General features: G+C 38.2%; 1 protein-coding gene across 1 annotated transcript in view; it reads left to right on the top strand.

Moving 5' to 3' along the window:
- BARD1 (BRCA1 associated RING domain 1) overlaps positions 1–18,387 on the top strand; it is a 95,914-nt gene that overhangs the window by 25,409 nt on the left and 52,118 nt on the right. The window contains exons 3-4 of the mRNA XM_007959939.2: positions 4,282–4,430; positions 13,715–14,676. Coding sequence (XP_007958130.1) covers positions 4,282–4,430; positions 13,715–14,676 — 1,111 coding nt within the window. The remainder of the gene's footprint in view (positions 1–4,281; positions 4,431–13,714; positions 14,677–18,387) is intronic.

Raw genomic sequence — 18,387 nt, forward strand, 5'->3', positions numbered from 1 at the left:
TTGTCAGTGATTTTTTAAAAACATATAAATCATATCCTTATCACTCCCCAGCTTCAAATACTTGAGTGACTTCCTGTTGTAAAATCCAGTCTGCCCAAAATTCTGCAAGACCTGTACAGGTCTTCATTCCTGCTACTTCTTGGACTCACACTGTTCGGTCACACACTCCTTTTTTGTTTATTAAGCACAATGGATTCACTCCTGCTTCTTGAAAACTTCCTATTTCTTCTGCCTGGAGAGTACTACTTCTGCCACATTTCTGTGAGGCTGACAAATTTCAGCTAAAATGTCACCTCATTGAAAGGACCTTCCATGACCTTCTTATGAAATGATGCCTACTCCCAGTCCTCCCCCTGTTCCAGCTGGCGCACAGCGGGTTCACATACCGTAGGTCACTGACAAGGCTGCTAGAACAGAATGCTGTGGTTAGGTTGTTACGTGCTGTCAGGGTGGTCCTGAGTCCTAGCAAGTCTGTGCAACAGAAGGAAACCCTTGTTCAGTCCTGCGCCGTCCTCACAGCTGTTGCTTTGATTGAGTCCATTGTTGCAGCCACTGTGTGCGCCCATCTCTTTGAGGGTCTTCCTCTTTTATGCTGGCCCTCAACTTTCCCAAGCATGATGTCCTTCTCCAGGGAACGGTCCCTCCTGACAACATGACTGAAGTACAACAGATGAAAGTTCACCATCCTTGCTTCCAAGGAGCACTCTGACTGTACTTTTCCAAGACAGATTGGTTTGTTCTTCTTTGGTGTTTCTTACTCATTGTCCAGCTTTCATATGCATATGAGGCTATTGAAAATACCATGGGTCGGGTGCACCTTACTTTTCAAAGTGACATCCTTGATCTTAAATATTCTAAGAAGTCTTTTGCAGCAGATTCACAGTGCAATACATCGTTTGTTTTCTTGACTGCTGCTCCCATGGTTGTTGATTGTGGAGCTAGTTAAAACGAAATCCTTTGACAACATCAGTATTTTCTCTCTCTTATTGTGATGTTGCTTATGGGTCCAGTTGTGAGGATTTTTGTCTTCTTTATGTTGAGGTGTAATCTATCCTGAAGGCCATAGTCTTTGATGTTCATCTGTAAGTGCTTCAAGTCCTTTTAGCTTTTGGCAAGCAAGATTGTTTAATTTGCATGTCCCAGGTTGTTTAATTAGTCTTCTTCTACACCTGATGCCCCTTTCTTCATGTAGTCCAGTCTTCTCGAATCACTAGTTTGGCATACAGATTGAGTAAGTGTGGTGAAAGGATACAACCCTGATGCACACCATTTCCTGATTTTAAACCATGCAGTATCCTCTTGTTCTTTGCAAATGACAGCCTCTTGGTCTAGGTACAGACTCCTCATGAGCATAATTAAATGTTCTGCCATTCCTGTTCTTCTCAGTGTTATCTGTAATTTGTCATGATCCACACAATGGAAACGTAAACATCTTTCTGATGTTCTCTACTTTCGGCCAAGATCTGACCTCACAGTGTAATGCGCCCTCATGCAACATCTGACTTAAAAATGCAAAGGAATGTTTTTAAAGAGAAAATGGCCATCTGTATATGACATTATCATAGGAAAATATCAGTGATTCTCTATAGTTTTGGTTCATTTTGATTATGTGATGCTAAGAATTAGGACAGCTGTTTATGGTCGTGGCAGATTTAGAGTTACCTAAAACTGCTGGGCAGTGCTGTACATAGCATGCAGTTTTATTTTTTATTGTGATTTGGGTGAAGTAAATTGATTTTCCATTCAACACTTCATACACATTTTGTATTGTGACATTCATTGCAGTCTCCATAGCACTTTGCCCACCTCTTCCCTCTGTTGACCATTTCCCTTCATCCTTCTTCCTATTTCTTCCTGTTTTCTGAGCTTTATCCCTAAGGAAATGCTGCCCTTTTGATCACCTATGGTTGGTTGATCTAATGAGTGCATACCTTCCTGGTATTGTTCATCTCAGAGGCTGTCTTGTCATTTGGCTGAGAGTTGAGCCATGGGGGTAAGTTTACTTCCTGGTGTAAAGGGGGTCTAAGTGCCTAGCATGCAGTTTTTAAAGATAGTTCTAATATCTCTCAGCCCAACTAAAACACAAAGGTAAGAGGGCAAAAGATGGGATGGAACACATAGTTAGTATTGATAATTATTTCAAAGTATTTTCCTGATGAAAGTAGTCCATGTGTTCTCTTCAGTATAAATTCATTGAAGCCATATGGTGATGTTTCTCAAACTTTTTGTAATCAGACCTCATTATGCTCTTAAAAATTGAGGATGACAAAAAGCATTTGTATCCTCACTCCCAGGGGCTGGCTCTCAGCTCAATAATTAACAAGGTGTACATGCAGACCACTCAACCCAGGATGATGCACCCACATACTCCATGGTAATACATCCCTTAGAGCAGTAGACCAAGGGGCACCGGAAGACCAACATTCAAATTGAGGAAATGCAGGACAATCAGGATTGCATAAATGTGAGGGGGCACAGGGGGAGGTTACTGGGCAGAGAGAAGAGGAGACTGGGTTAGGGTTGGGCATGGTAAAGGGGGAGTGAAACTAAATGTACATGTAACATTGAATGTAAAACAAGCTCTTAAAAAAAAAAAAAAAAAAAAGAGCCAGAATAGCTCAGAAAAGGAAGGTAAAAAAGGTTACACAACTTAAAGAACATAATCATTGTCACTAAATGGTACACGTAGAAACTGTTGGATTGGTGTATGTTTTGCTATGTATATTCTCAATAACAACAACAAAATAAATAAAATTAGATATTTTAAAAAGAAATGAAAAGCATTTGTATATGTGTATGTGTATAAAATATATTTTATTTATTTTTTATATATTTTATATACACATGCATATATAGGAGCTCTGGTGGCTTAGTGCCTAAGGCATTTGACTGCTAGCCAGAAGGCTGGTGGTTCAAACCCACCAGCCACTCCTTGGAAGGAAGGTTGGGCAATTTACTTCCGTAGTGATACTGCCTTGGAAACCCAAGGCGGGGTCGCTAGGAGCCGGATCCAACTCGACAGCAGTGAGTCTTTTAGTATAAAATATAGAGGTGTAGGTAGAGATACAGATACAGCACTAAGTGGAGGAATTTTAAAAATATCGATTCATTAAAATAACAATAAACCAATTATATATTAACATAACCATTTTTAGGAAAAATAATTATTTTACAAATTAAAGAAGTAATTACCAAAAGAAAAAAAAGGTAATTACTTAGAAAACTGGCATTGCTTTACATTTTTGCCAATCTCTAATGGCTGGCTGACTAGAAGACAGAGAGATTCTACTAGCTGTGTATGGATTCCGTCTGTTACCCTATGTTGCTTTTGTGGAAGTCTATGAAGAAAATCTGGCTTCATACATATCTGTAGTTGGGAAAAAGGAATATTTTACTAGTTTTTCAGGTAATTGTGGCTAGTCATAGATTCTACACCAAAAGTTGACAAGTAGTAGTTTCTTTAGGTTAGTTGCAGTGTGGAATCTGAAAGCATATCAATGTTACATTAAATTCCATTGTTTCATCTTGTAGTTTGAACGATTCTTTTCCCTAGCATAGTTTTGTGATATAATGCACTGGTCATTTGGAAAATATTGGCTCATTGAATAAATAATGCACATGTAATGAGAGATGCCGTATTTCTCCAGAATTCTGGATTAATGTACATAAAATAATACGAGAACATTTATAGAACAAACATAAAATCTAAAATAGACAGATCTACAGGTTATAATATTGTCTAAGAGATCCAAAGATCCTTTCTCAAAAAGAAGTAAGTTTAAAGTCTTTGGACATTTGTCCAAAACAACAAAAAGCTGCTTTCCCAAGTCTCTGCAATAATTTTAGATATTTCCATGAAGTAGAGTGTTAGGTTTAGATAGAAAAAGTTGAGATGTATGGCGGCTATGTAATAGATATTAGCTCCATTTGTTTAAGGCCCTCTCTGTACACTTGTCCTTTAGAAGCTATAGGTTTATTTGGGGGAAAAAATTATGCAGCCTAATTTCAGGCTAAGTCAAGTTTCTTTGTAGCAAATTACATAACTTACTTTAGATTTAAATTGTACACATGTGTGCACATGTGTGTGTGAATCACAATCTTTCAAAAACACAATTTTTAGCAAGTATTTTACAGTTGACTCTTGTTTCTTAGAAAAGCCTCTGCTTCATTTCCTTCTGATCAAACACTGATGGTTTATTATTTATTTATTTTTTAGAATTCAGATCCTGCTGAATGCTTCTTTGATGGTTTTCTTTTTTTTTCCCCTCATCTTTTTTTCAGTGGTTGTGTAAGTGATTGCCTTGGAACTGAATGTCCAGTGTGTTGTACCCCAGCCTGGATACAAGATGTGAAGATAAATAGACAGTTGGACAACATGATCCAACTTTATAGTAAGCTTCGAAATTTACTGCATGACAATAAACTTTCAGGTAAGAAATACCATTGCCTCTCTGGGTTAAGCAACTGAAGAATTCTTATCTGTCATATAAAGTGTGTAAAAGGAGATATCAGGAATTCTGAATGACATAGTTTAGATTTTTGTAAATATCTATAGGAGCTCTGGTAGCATAATGCCTAAGGTGTTTGACTGCTAACCAGAAGGCTGGCGATTCAAACCCACCCGCCACTCCTCGGAAGGAAGACTGAGCAATCTACTTCTGTAGTGATACTGCCTCAGAAACCCAAGGAGGGGTCGCTATGAGTTGGGTCTGACTTGATGGCATATAACAACGACAAAAACAACAAAGATCTATAGTGTTTAGGGTGCAGTGGTTGAAACACTCTGCTACTAACCAAAAGGTTGGTAGTTGTAAGTTACCAGCAGTTATGGAGGAGAAAAGACCTGGTGATCTGCTCCCAGAAAGATCCCAGCCTAGGAAACCCTATGGGACAGTGCTACTCTGTCTTACAGGGTCATTGACTTGGAATCAACTCAGCAGCACCTGACAACAATGTAGTGTTTAGAATCATTTTGATAAATGACAGTTACCTTTGAGATTGTTAAGTCTAACTTCCTTATTTTATAGATGAGAAACCAAGGTCCAGAGAGGTTAAGTGATCTTGACCAAAGCCATACATGTAGTTAATACCAGAGTTGAGAGAACCCATTTCTCCTGATTGTCCAGACCTTTTCACCACTCTGTGGTGCCTGCTTTTTACAGTTTTGGTACTTTTTCTCTAATATATATTTGTTGTTGTTGTTGTTGTTATTTGCCGTCGAGTCGGCCAGTGATTTTGTCCTTAGTAGTGCTTAACTCACTTATATACGCTTTTAAAAGATAGAATACATTCTTCCAAGGATCACTTTCCTAGGCTGAATTAATTAGATGAGCACATTTCGAGACAGTGAAAATCAAATATTCTTCTTTTCTATTCAAATGGGAGTTAATGTTTTTCAAATTGTTCTTAGACTCGGTGTATTAATTGTATGTCTTCCCATTGTGCTTTCTGCTGAGAACTAATTAACTGTGGAAAGACAGTAGTGTTTTGAATCTTTGTCATTGGATATTGGAATTGTCATTTTATTGACCAGATTACGTCATTTTAGCCTGTGATTATAAGGGATCCTTTTCTTGACTGACAGGATGCTGTGAATGATTGATAATACTCATGTAAAATTATTAGATTTCTGTTTTTAAATCTTATGTTCTTAGACATCTGACATAATGCTTTATTAGCTACAAAAGATGAAGTAGACTAAACAAAATAAAGACAAGGCAGAAACGCTCTGAGTTTTAGTGACCAGAGATCTCTTTTAAAAAAGTTGAATTGAAATCATTGTCTGCCTATGAATAGTTATCCTTAGCCATATCTGGATCATTGTATTTCTGGATCATTGTATTAGTTTAGACTATTGTTTTTCCATTTTAATTGTGATTTGGTCAAAGTTTACAGAACAGATTGCTTTTCCATTGACAATCCTTATACATTCTGTTTTGTGACATTTACTGCAATCCCCCACTGTAGCAACATTCTTCCCACTTCCTCCCTGTACCCCCCCCCCCCTTTCATTTATTCTTCCTTCCCATCCCCTCCCACCTTCTTAGCTCTATCCCTGGGCGAGTGCTGTCCTCTTGATTTCATGTGCTTGGTTGTTCGAATGAGTGCATACCCTCCTGATATTACTGTTAACCTTATAAGTCTGTCTATTGTTTGACTGAAGTTGAGTCACAAGAGTTAAGTTTAGTTACTAGCTTGAAGGGTTCTAAGGGTTACAGTCTTAGAGATTCCACCAGTCTTTCTTCATCAGACCAGTAAGCCTAATCTTTTTTTATGATGTTGAGTTTTGTTCCACATTTCCCCCCTCCCTATCTGAGACCTCTTATGATTCCTTTCAGAGCAGTGGGTAGTGGTAGCCAGGTACTATCTAGTTCTTCCTGCTCAGGGTTCTGGAGGCTGGGGTTCACATGCTCCATTAGTCCTTTAGACTAATTGTTTCCTGCATTTAGACTCCATTCTTTTATGATAAAGTGTGCTGTTATTTAAGGTGAATTGCATTTTTGTTGTTTGGTTACCATATCATTAGAATTTTAGGAGCTGGAAGTTCATATTTCATTCACTTATTCTGTTAGGTAAGGAATTAGAGGACCTGGGTTACTCAGGTGGTCATCTTGTAAGTTCCTTTGTCAGTATTTTCTTTTGGCACAGTGCTTTCATTAGGGGTATTGGTATTCATTACATGCTTGTTGAATTGAATCGATAAAACTTGGTGGTGCTAAAACAACAACAAAAGCTAAGATTAAATCATATCCCCAAAACTAAACTTAATTAAAATGTTTTTAAAGCAAATTCTTAGATAGTAGCTTAAACAGTCTGTTTTATATTGGCAACATCCTCTTTTGCTCTTTTGCTAGAAGATTATAAAAATCTAGAGTATAAACATAATGAAGTACAAGTTTCTACCCACATCTGTAATCACCATGGTGCAAAACTTTCTATTTTAATGTAAATTGCATCTTCACCAACTTTTCCTACCCGTGTCTTCCCAAAACAAACCAAGCTTGAAGGACATTTGAGAATTTTTTCTTCTTGGAGTATTTCTCTTTTTTTTTTTTTTTAAATTATCTACTTAACATATTTTAGGCAATGCCTTAAGTGTTAGTAAAATACTTCTAAACCTAAAGTGACATAAGGTGAACTATAACATAGGCAGAGGGAGGGAACCAATAGTTCTGGAGAAGTGATGATTGAGCCTCTTTCCAATGAGGAGCCTATAACATAAGAGTGTTTGATTGAGTGTTCTCTAAGGTCTGGCTCCCAAATCAGCTGAGTTTGTTAAACGGTCAAGTGCTGAAGATGATGAATTAACTGAAAGGGTTGAGCATCTCCCACATTTTCTCTCTTTGAAAAAACCCTGTAGTTCACGATTTATCTTCCAAATGAACCTTGTTACTTGCATTTACTATAAAAATGTGTAATTACTGTAATTAAGGTGGGTAATTAGGAGAACTTGTCAAATCATGGACATAGTATATGGTATACTGGAGATAAAGAAGCCTGATTTATAGTAATACTTTCTAAAATGAGCTTCTAAACACTTGAACAGATTTTTCTTGGTTCAGTGTGCTTTAAAGAGAAGAGATTGTCTCTCATAAATTTTCCTGACAACCATTTATGGATAATTTTACCTTATTCTTTATAACATAATCTGCTTCCTGCTAATGGAGTTAAATTTAAGTTTTTATTTCCTTTGCCCCCCATCATATTAAATGAGACCTTGCAGGTGCTGGTCAGGTTTTGTGAAGCGTGTGTTGGTGTTGGTGACAATTAAAAAAAATAAAACAAACTTTGATTATGCTTTCATAGATGCACAATTTCCTTTTCTGTCTTTCAGTTTATGGAGTGAGGCTAGTCTTCTGTTGTGAATTACATAGTGTTTCATGTATACTATGACCTTTTTTTTATAATAGATGAAATGAGTGTTTCAGTGGTTGTGTTGCTGTTGTTTTTCTAAATGGAACTGAATACTTCTTAACTTACAAAATAATCATTCTTCAGTGAAGGCGTTAATGTTGCACAGATGGTAGCAAATTGCTGTCTTTGATTTTTAATAAGAGACTAGTTTGTCAAAGAGATTTCTCAACTTCTGTTGTGAAACCTATAATAGAGAATAATTTGAAAGATACACAGTGTACACCATTATAATCCTTTGATGTAGATTAATGATAGCTAAATCACATTTTCTAATTGCCTCTCTTTTCTACAGGTTTTATTTTTTTTATTATTAAATTTTAAGGAAAAACTTGGCTGAAGCAGCTCCTTAGGAACATGTACATCTATATTCCTCGATTCTTTGTAGAATACTCTGAAATATTTAAATTCAGAGAATAGAATTCTTTAAATGGCATCATTAAGAAATTTACAATGTGGAGGAAGGACCACTATTTTTCTGCATGGAATGAATATGATAATTTATCATGTTTAGGGGCACTCACCCATAAAAACTGTTGTAGCTGTTAATAGTATGATTTATGTTCCAGCAGTGTTGTTTTCACTTTTCACAGTCTTATCTTAGAAGGTGCTGCATAAATTCCAAAATTTGCAGTCATGTTTGCTGTTGTGGTCCTTGCCAGTCATACCAAGATATATAATTAAAATGTTCTTGAGTAAAATTGTTATTATTGGATGATTAGGGAAATTATTATGTATGTGTAAATTACATGAATATGCCCTCTCTTCACTTACTCCTTTTCAAGTTAGAAAATAGGTACACTGGAGTAAGAAATTTATTGTGTTTTTAGACTTAGGTTTTTTAATAGATGGTGTGTTTGCTACCACTTACAAGCCTTATCTACAAGATTGGCTACTATAGTCTTCAGTATGGATTCACCTCAACATAGAGAAAACAGAACTCACAACTAGACCAATAAGCAACATCATGATAAATGGAGAAAAGACGATGCCAGGCAGGGATTTCATTTTACTTGTATCCATAGTCACCATTCATGGAAACAGCAACAGGAAATCAGACGTTGTATTGCACTTGGTAAATCTGCTGCAAAAGACCTCTTTAAAATGTTAAGAAGCAAAGATGTCACTTTGAAGACTAAGGTGCGCCTGACTCAAGCCCTGGTGTTTTCAGTTGCCTCATATGCACGTAAAAGCCGGACAGTGTGAATAAAGAAGACCTAAGAAGAGTTGATGCCTTTGAATTGTGATGCTGGTGAAGAATACTGAGGAGCTCTGGTAGCATAGTGCCTAAAGCACTTCACCGCTAACCAGAAGGCTGGTGGTTCAAACCCACCAGCCACTCCTCGGAAGGAAGGTTGGGCAATCTACTTCCATAGTGATACTGCCTCGGAATCCCAAGGGGGGATCGCTGTGATTCGGTTCCAACTCAACAGCACATAACAACAACAGCAACAGCAACAGCAACAAACCACACACTACCAGAAGAACAAACAAATCTGCCTGCAAAGAAGGACAGCTGGAATGCTCCTTGGAAGCAAGGACAGCCACATTTTGTGTGGTGATTAGTTTGTGTGTCAGCTTGGCTGGGCCTGCTTGAGTGAGTGGCTGGGCAGCTGAATGTAGTTATTCCCCCTGGTGAGATTGGTAATCAACTCCATGGTGGAATCTGTTGGTGCAGCTGAGTAGCTGCTTTGGGTATGTGGTCTGCTTTCAGTATATAAGAAACAGCTTTGGGAATGGTCTCTAGCTGATGGCATGCTTTCACCCTGCACGTAGCTATGTCGTTGTTCATCAGCCTGCCATGCTCTGCCGACCTTGGGACTTTCAATGGACTTGAATGAATGGCCTACCCTGTGGTTTGGTAACATCAGGACTGTGCCTTTTTACTTGTCAACCTTGGGCTTGTCAGCCTCAGCAGCCAGCAGCTGAGTGAAGAAATGCCTCTAGCTTCATTGGGCTGGGAGCAGGAGGCAGAACTGAAGCTCAAGGTTGAGGGGCTTTCACCCAGCCCCTCAAGCCTGGCACTTTGAATCTGGACTTCTAGCCTCCAGACTGTAAGAGAATAAACTCCTGTTTCTTCAAGCCATCCCATTTATGGTATATTCTTGTCAGAGCAGCACAAACCAGAACACTTTGTCTCACTGACTTTGGTCATGTCAGAAGGGACCATTCCCTGGAGAAGGATATCATGCTTGGGATGTAGAGGATCAGCAAAGAAGGGTAAGACAATCAACGAGATAGATTGACGCGTTGGCTCCAATGATGGGCTCAAGCGTAGCAGGGATTGTGAGACTGTGCAGGACTGGGCAGTGTTTCATTCTGTTGTCTGTAGGGTTGCTATGAGTGGGAGCCACCTCAACAGCACCTAACAACAGCAACATTAGCCTTAATTTCTCTTTAAATGCCTAATTCTGCATTTTGTATGCTATGGTATAAATACTGAGGACTTAAGGATTTTGACTTCTTTTTTTTTAAATTTTTATTCTGATTTGGGTGAAAGTGTACATCGCAAATTCATTTTCCATACAGTAGTGCACATACACTTTGTCTCATGACATTGACTGCAGTTTCCCACAGTGCAACAGCTCTCTTCCCACTTCTTCCCCACACTTACCTCTTCCTTGTGTCCATCCCTCCTATGTACTCCTGCCCCCCTGAGCTGTCTCCTCGTGTACACACAGCCCTTCTGTTCTCCCATGATTGATCTCTCCAAGGAGTGTATCTACCTAATGTAAATGTTCAGCTCATATGCCTGTCTTTTGTTTGGCTAAAAGCCACAGGAGTGGGTTCAATTCCAGACCTGAAGGGCAGCTAGGGGCCATAGTCTCAGTGGTTCCACCAGGCTCTATCAGACCACCAAACCTGGTGCCTGTTTTTTTTGTTTTGTTTTGCTTTATGATTTTGAGTTTTGTTCCACGTTGTTCTCCTACTCTATCCAGGATCTCCTACATAGATCCTCCTGAGCGGTTGACAGTGGTAGCCGTGCACCATCTAGTTCACCTTGTCTCATAGTCGTATAGCTGAGGATCGCATGGTATACTAGTCCCTTGGACTAATTATTTCTACGTGGGATTTTGACATGTTTTTAATAAACAATGTCATCACCTATATTTAAAATAAATTAAAAAAGTAAAATACAAAATTTCATAAACTACCAGAAGATTAACCTCTGAGTCTTCAGTAGTCCTGAGTCTTTCTTAGAACATCATCTTGGTAACATTTTAATACGTTGATATGTCCCAGGACTGTTAAATACTTCGTACTGATTTTTTTTTTTTTTAATTCTTACAACAACCCATTGCATAAGATACTATTCTTATTTTAGGTTTGTAGGTGGAGAAACTTACTCGCCCAAGGTCACTCAGAGTATTTACCAGAGCCAGGGTTCAAGCTTTACCCACACTGCTCAGTCAGGAAGCCTCTCTCTACCCTTCCACACATCTTCTATTGGCATGTCCATTGCTTCTTTCAAAAATGAAGAACAAAACACATGCCACCTGTTAGATCACTTTAGCATTTTCCTTGAAGAAGGGAAAACTGACTCCATGTGGCCATGTGAGTTCTAGGAGACTTGAGCTGGAAGGCAGCAGACTGACATCTGGACAAGATCAAAGGTGGCTGCTATCCATCTGCTGTGTAAAGCTAATCAAAAATAGTCAGGAGACGTAGACCCTAGCCCAGGGCCACACACAGGATGAGTTGCCAAGAAGGCCTGGTACTTGTTTAGCTGAAATCACTCCCCAGTGCTCTGTCACCAAAATTGTGCATTTGGCTGTTTCTTTTATAAAAAATACTATACTGAGTTTTGGTGAGTTTACACAGCAAGTTAGGTTCCCATTAATTGTTCAGTGAGTGACATTAGTTCAATTTATCACAGTGTGTCAGCATTCTCTTTAATTGTGTTTTGTTTGTTCCGTTTGCAGTACTCTAGTGTCCCTTCCTCCCTTATCTTCTCGTCCTTGCTTTTAAGTAATTGTTCACTCCTTGGTCCCATGCTGATGGTCTTTTAAGTAGAGCGTTGATCTTACAAGTAATATCCTTTATTTTATATTCCACTACACTGTTTCACTCAGAGGGGGTCTCAGGGGATAGGCTTGGATAGTGTTACAGGGTGATAGTCTCAGGGAGTCCTCCTTTCTCAGTTCTTCTGGTTTCTCTTTCTCTCTCTCTCTCTTTTTTCTTTTTTAAATAAGAATTTGAGTTCTGCCCCCGATTGTTCTCTCATTCTCCAGCACCATCTATTGTGACCCTGGTTAGAGTACTCAGTGGTGGTAACTGAACAACATCTAGTTTTTCTTGTATGAAATTCATCATAAAATCATGTGAATTTTATCTAAGCGTATTAAAAATGATTCTACCCTTTATTTTTCTACCATCACCTTCCCAATCCATCATTCTCTACTTATTATCTTCAATTAATAATTGTTAATAAGCCAATTCTACTTGGCCTCTTACTAATTTTTCTTGTATTTCCTCTTGCTATCTTATAACTTGTTTATGTACTCTGCAGACAGATACAAACATTGATCTAGTCATGCGTTCTAACGTACCCAAAATACTTAGTGGTTTTCCATTGTTCTTAACCTAAAGTGTTGAAGTTGTTAACATTGCCAGGAAGACCTTGTATGGTCCTTATCTTTATACCACTTTTTTCCTTTCACTCTGTAAGCTAGGCATTCTCGTCATCTTTTCAGTTTCTTAAATATATTTTATGCCATAATTTTTTGTCTCCCAGTCTCTCTTGGCATAGTTAACTGGTAACCTTTTTAGATTTCGTATCTGACACTTTTTATCATTTCTTTTGCTCTAATGCTGGTTAGAGCCATTGTGAACTTTCTTGTGGATGATAGCCACTTAATTGGTCTCACTGTGTCCATTCTTTTCTTTCTAAAGTTCCTGCTAGACATAGTGATCATTCTAAAGTGTAAAACATTATATCCTTTCTCTTCATTTGATCTGAGTGAGACCCATATTGCTTTACGTGGATTATAAGATCCATTCATTCAATAAATATTAATTGAGCACTTACTATATACCAGATACTGTTCCAGGCACTGGGAATATAGCAAGGTGGAGACAAATTTCTTGCCTTCATGGAACTTACATTGTCATGGGAGAGACAGACAAGATATAAAAACATAAATAAAAATATGTAAGAGGTAAGGGTTTATAAGTTTAAAATAGTGTAAAGGATAGTTTCATAAAACATTGTGTCATTTGAGCAATGACTTGCCTGAAGTTGGTGAAGGAGTAAGCCATGCAGCTATTTGGGGAAGAAATTTTCTGGCAAAGTGACAGTGATTGCAAAGGCTTTGAGGTAGAAACATACTTGGTGTGTTTGAAGACATGTATATGGCTGGAGTGGAGTTAGTGAGGAGAAGAGAACAGGAGTTGAGATCAGGTTTATGTTTAGGTATTTTATGAATTTTTTTGGTACCTCACCAAGCATGATGCCCTTCTTTTATGATTGATTCCTCAAGATGATGTTTCCAAAGCAAGAGAGGTAGGCAGTGCTCTGTTGGGATTAAATTGTAGCTAATTTCTAGAAGAGATCACAAAGCCTTTCATCCTAGTCTGCCTTAGTCTGGAAGCCCCGCTGAAGCCTGTCCACCACGAGTGACCTTGATGGTATTGAAATACTGGTGGCATAGCTTCTAGCATCATAGCAACATGCAGGCCATCACAGGATGACAAACTTATAGGCAATGATACTTAGGAGAACTATAAGCAGTACTCTTTGAAAGGTCAAAGATGGGAGAGAGTAACATCATATAACAGATTTCTTTTCTTTTTTTTCTATCAGATTTGAAAGATGACATAAGTAAGACAAATATATTCAGTGATGCAGAAAACAAGAAGAATTCAATAAAAATGTGGTTTAGTCCTCGAAGTAAGAAGGTCAGATATGTTGTGAGTAAAGTTTCAGTGCAAACCCAGCCTCAGATGGGCAATGGTGAAAATGCTCAGCAGACCTCCATGTATGAATTTGTTTCCACAAGTCCTCCAGCAGATGTTTCTGAAAAGGCTAAAAAAAAGGCTTCTACAAAATCTAAGAGAAAGCAAAAAAAGAAAACGTTAGCTGAAATCAACCAAGAATGGAATTTGGAGAAGGAAAAGGAAGGTGGTAAGCCTGACCCAAAAGAAGAATTTAAGGAAAAGCTGGTGTCCTTCAGCGACCAGCCATCTGCCACTGCGAACGCTCAGCTCAGTGGTGAAGTTGATTTACTAGCAAGTGACCCAACAGCAGAATCTGAAGGTTTTGGAAGCTTTAGTGAAATCTCTTTACCTTTGGCTGAGCAAATAGTGTCTCCTGAAATTGAGAGCAAGGATGATGTAGTGACTCCTGAGGAGAATCCCTGGGAAAATGATCTGAAATCGAAGAAACCCTTGCCATTAGATCGTGATGGCAAACGAGAGCGTCACAGCCAACTTTCCAGTCCCATTTCTAAGAGATGTAGAAGCAGTGCTCAGAGCACCAGCAGAGATCTTGTCATGCAAACAGATCTCTCAGAAGACCCATTGCCTGAGTGTTCTTCCCCACCTTCAAGCAAACGTAAAGTTGGTCGCAAATTAAGGAGAAAAAACAGTAATCTGTCAGATGAATCCATTAGTCTCTCACCAGCTATGCCACTTTCTGCTCTGAATAGTCCCAGTTACAGACGAATGATGTCTAGCCCCTCAGCAATGAAGCTGTCCCCCAATAGCCGTATGGCTGTGAAGAGAAATCATAGAGGAGAGACTTTGCTCCATATTGCTTCTATTAAGGTACGGCTTTTATGTTCTCTCAGTGCCTTTATATTGCAAATTCACCCAGAGAAAGCTTGGGTCTTTTGGATGAGAGAGAAATTTGTTAAGTTTGGAAGCAACCCCTTGGAAGTCCCAATACATGAGTCTGGTAGGCGACATAAACCCATTCTGGGAAGAACATTGAGTAGATATTGAGTGTGGTCTAGGGATTCCCCTATTTAATTGTGTGCAAAGAAAGAGAAAAGCACAACAATGAGCTGCTCCCTAGTGTTGGTGCTTTTTTTCTTATTTTATCTCCCAAACTAATGGAGCATACGCTGCTTCTGATGTCAGTTTGGGGAACTGGCAATATGACTGCATGCTAGGGATTGAATATCTCTTAGATAACTTGAATTTTCTGAGCTGGCCCTGGTTACATTTTAGTTTGCAAAGCATGATTTTAAAAAAATCTTATATTTTTGTCATTTTTTTGTGGAAGCTGTTATAATCTTAATATTATTAATATGCTAGCATAATAATGACTAATTTTTGTTTATTTCTCTGACTAATAGAGAAGAATATATACTGCTTGAGTGTCTGCATTTTGCTTTCTGGGAATTATTTTCAGACCCCCAGGCAATCATCCATTTAAATTGGTACAGAATTTTCTTCCAACCATAAGGATAATTTATATTTATTAAGGAGGATCTCTAGGGACTGGCATCTAGGCCAGGGTTAACAATTGTTTTTCTTTAAGGGCCAAAATAAAATATTTTCAGCTTTGCAGGCTATATGATCTCCCTTAAAACTGCTCAACACTTCTGACACAGTGTAACAGTTGCCATAGACAATATGTAAACCAATAAATTTTTAGGTACAAAAATGGGCAGCTGGCCCATAGGGCATAAAAACAGGCAAAATAAAATATTAAGACAGAAAAATGTGGTGGCATGATGTTGTTTTGGTGAATTTAACCTGATAATGTTTGTTGAAGATAATGTTGTTGAAGATTGCTTCACAGAATTTTTGTCAGATTGTCAGTTTTTTTAGAGTCTTGCTAGAGTTATCCATTTTAATATTCTTGGCCTTAAATATCAAATACTGTTACTGTCATTAGTTGGCAAATTCAGATATAGTACATTTAAGAAAAGTTGATGTCTGTTGTCTTTTAAATCACTAATTGACTGTGTTCCCGCCCTCCTTTTAAAATTTTGAGTTGAATATATGCCTCCTGCCTCTTGCCTGAGAGTTTGTAGGTGTTAGAATAATACTTCCAAAGTTCATAGCACAAATTCTTAAATGGTAAAGTTTATAGCACAAATTCTTAAATGGTAAAGATTACTGTAATTCATGTCATATGATAAACTTACGAAACAGAACAATGGCTTGAAGATGCCATGTCCTGACGTGTTAGTACTGCAGAAGTGATAGATAATCTTTTGAAGGCAAATGACAGGGCAGTCTTGCTTAGAACCTACCAGAGTGTTGCAGCACACCTGGGTGAAGAGAAAATCCCTTGTGAGGAGTCTCCTTGACGGTTTTTGATTTTGGAAGTTGTTATACTTTCAGCCAGTCTATTCTGTTTTGTGTAATGACATATTATTATGTGTCCTTCAGACTACTTTATGAGCACATAGCAGAAGATAAAAATCAGGCATCTGTGATATTTTTAAGATTTTAATTTCTAGAACAACTTTGGAGTCAAATCCATTTTTCCCTGTGTTACTCATCACCTGTGTATAACTCTGCCTCTATAATACCCAGAAACTTATTATAGTGGTGGCTGGGTTATCACAGTCATCCCTTAAATGGTTTTATTCAGTAAACCTGAAAAAGAAGCAAGGAAAATGCTAACATTTTAGAGTTCCATTACAGATGGCTAATTTTTTTTTTTTAAAACAACATTTAGTTGCCAAAAGGGACAGCTTTAGGTACCTGATAAGTTCATTTATGCAAAAAAGCTTAATCATATTTGGTAAATAACCATTATTGTATTTAATTGCAGTGTTCTATATTGTTTTTATAAAGATGTTTATTGCTAATGATATTTCAGAAGAGCTTGTCTTTATGAAGGAGCTCTGGTGGCATAGTGCCTAAGGCATTTGACTGCTAAGGAGAAGGCTGGCAGTTCAGACCCACCAGCCACTCCTCAGAAGGAAGACTGGGCAGTCTACTTCCATAGAGATAGCACCTCAGAAACCCAAGGAGGGGACACTATAAGTCAGAATGACTCAACGACAGTAAGTTTGGTTTTTGGTAGTCTTTATAATAAGGGTTAGGGTTAGGGTTAGTGTTAGTTGACTGTTAACCAGAAGGCTGGTGGTACAAACCTACCAGCCACTCCTTGGAAGGAAGATGGGGCAATCGTCTTCCATAGTAATATTGCCTCCGAAACCCAAAGAGGGGTCACTATGAGTTGGGTCCGACTCGACGGCACATAACAACAACAAAAATAACAATTATAATAAGGGAAAAGAGTTCCGGGTTTTGTATGTGGGTGCTCGTTTTTAGAAAGTTAAGAATTTATGTTGTTGGAATATGCAAATATGTGAAATATGCACAAATGTGGGAAAAATTTTTCTTTGAATGAAAGGTTAGCAATAAAACAGTGCAATAGGACACAAACATACTTGGCTGTTTTCAGCTTATAAAAGTGTTAAATATAACCAAATCCAGTCCTGGAATCATTGTCTGATACGGTGCAGGAAGACAAGCCCCTTAGGTTGGAAGGTACTCAAAGTACAACTGGGAAAGAGCTGCCTCCTCAGAGTAGAAGCAACCTTAATGACATGGATAAAGTAAAGCTTTCAGGACCTCCATTTTCTGACATGGCACAACTCAAATTGAGAAGAATTAGCTGCAAGCATCCATTAATAATCGGAACATGGAATGTGTGAAGTATGAATCTAGGAAAATTGGAAGTTGTCAACAATGAAATGGAACGCATAAAGATTGACACCCTAGGCATTAGTGAGCTGAAATGGACTGATTTTGGCCATTTTGAATCAGACAGCCATATGATTGACTGTTTGAAGAGGGATGGCGTGGCATTCATCATCACAAAGGATGTTACAACATCTATCCTGAGGTACAGTGCTGTCAGTGATAGGATAATATGTATATGCCTACAAGGAAGACCAGTTAATTCTACTGCTATTCAAATTTATGCACCAACCACCAAAGCAAAAGATGAGGAAATTGAAGATTTTTATTAACTTCTGCAATCTGAAATTGACCGACCATGCAATCATGATGTATTAATTATCATTGGTGACTGGAATGCAAAAGTTGGAAACAAAGAAGAATCACCGGTAGTTGGAAAATTTGGCCTTGGTGACAGAATGACACCGGAGATTGCATGATAGAATTATGCTGGAGAGTACATGATAGAATTCTGCAAGACCAGCAACTTATTCATTGCAAATACCTTTTTGCAACAATACAAATGGTGGCTATACATGTGGACTTCACCAGATCGAGTACACAGGCATCAAATTAACTACATCTGTGGCAAGAGGCGATGGAAAAGCTCAACATCTTCAGCCAAAACAAGGCCAGGAGCTCATTGTGGAACAGACCATCAACTGCTCATATGCAAATTCAACTTGGAGACAATTAAAACAAATCCACAAGAGCCAAAATATGACCTTAAATTTATCCCTTCTAAATTTAGAGACCATCTAAAGAATAGATTAGATGCATTGAATGCCAGTGACAAAAAACCAGATGAATTGTGAGATGACATCAAGA

Source organism: Orycteropus afer, unplaced genomic scaffold, assembly GCF_000298275.1.
Source record: "Orycteropus afer afer isolate SDZICR_OR568_19922 unplaced genomic scaffold, OryAfe1.0 scaffold00002, whole genome shotgun sequence".
Lineage (NCBI taxonomy): Eukaryota > Metazoa > Chordata > Mammalia > Tubulidentata > Orycteropodidae > Orycteropus > Orycteropus afer.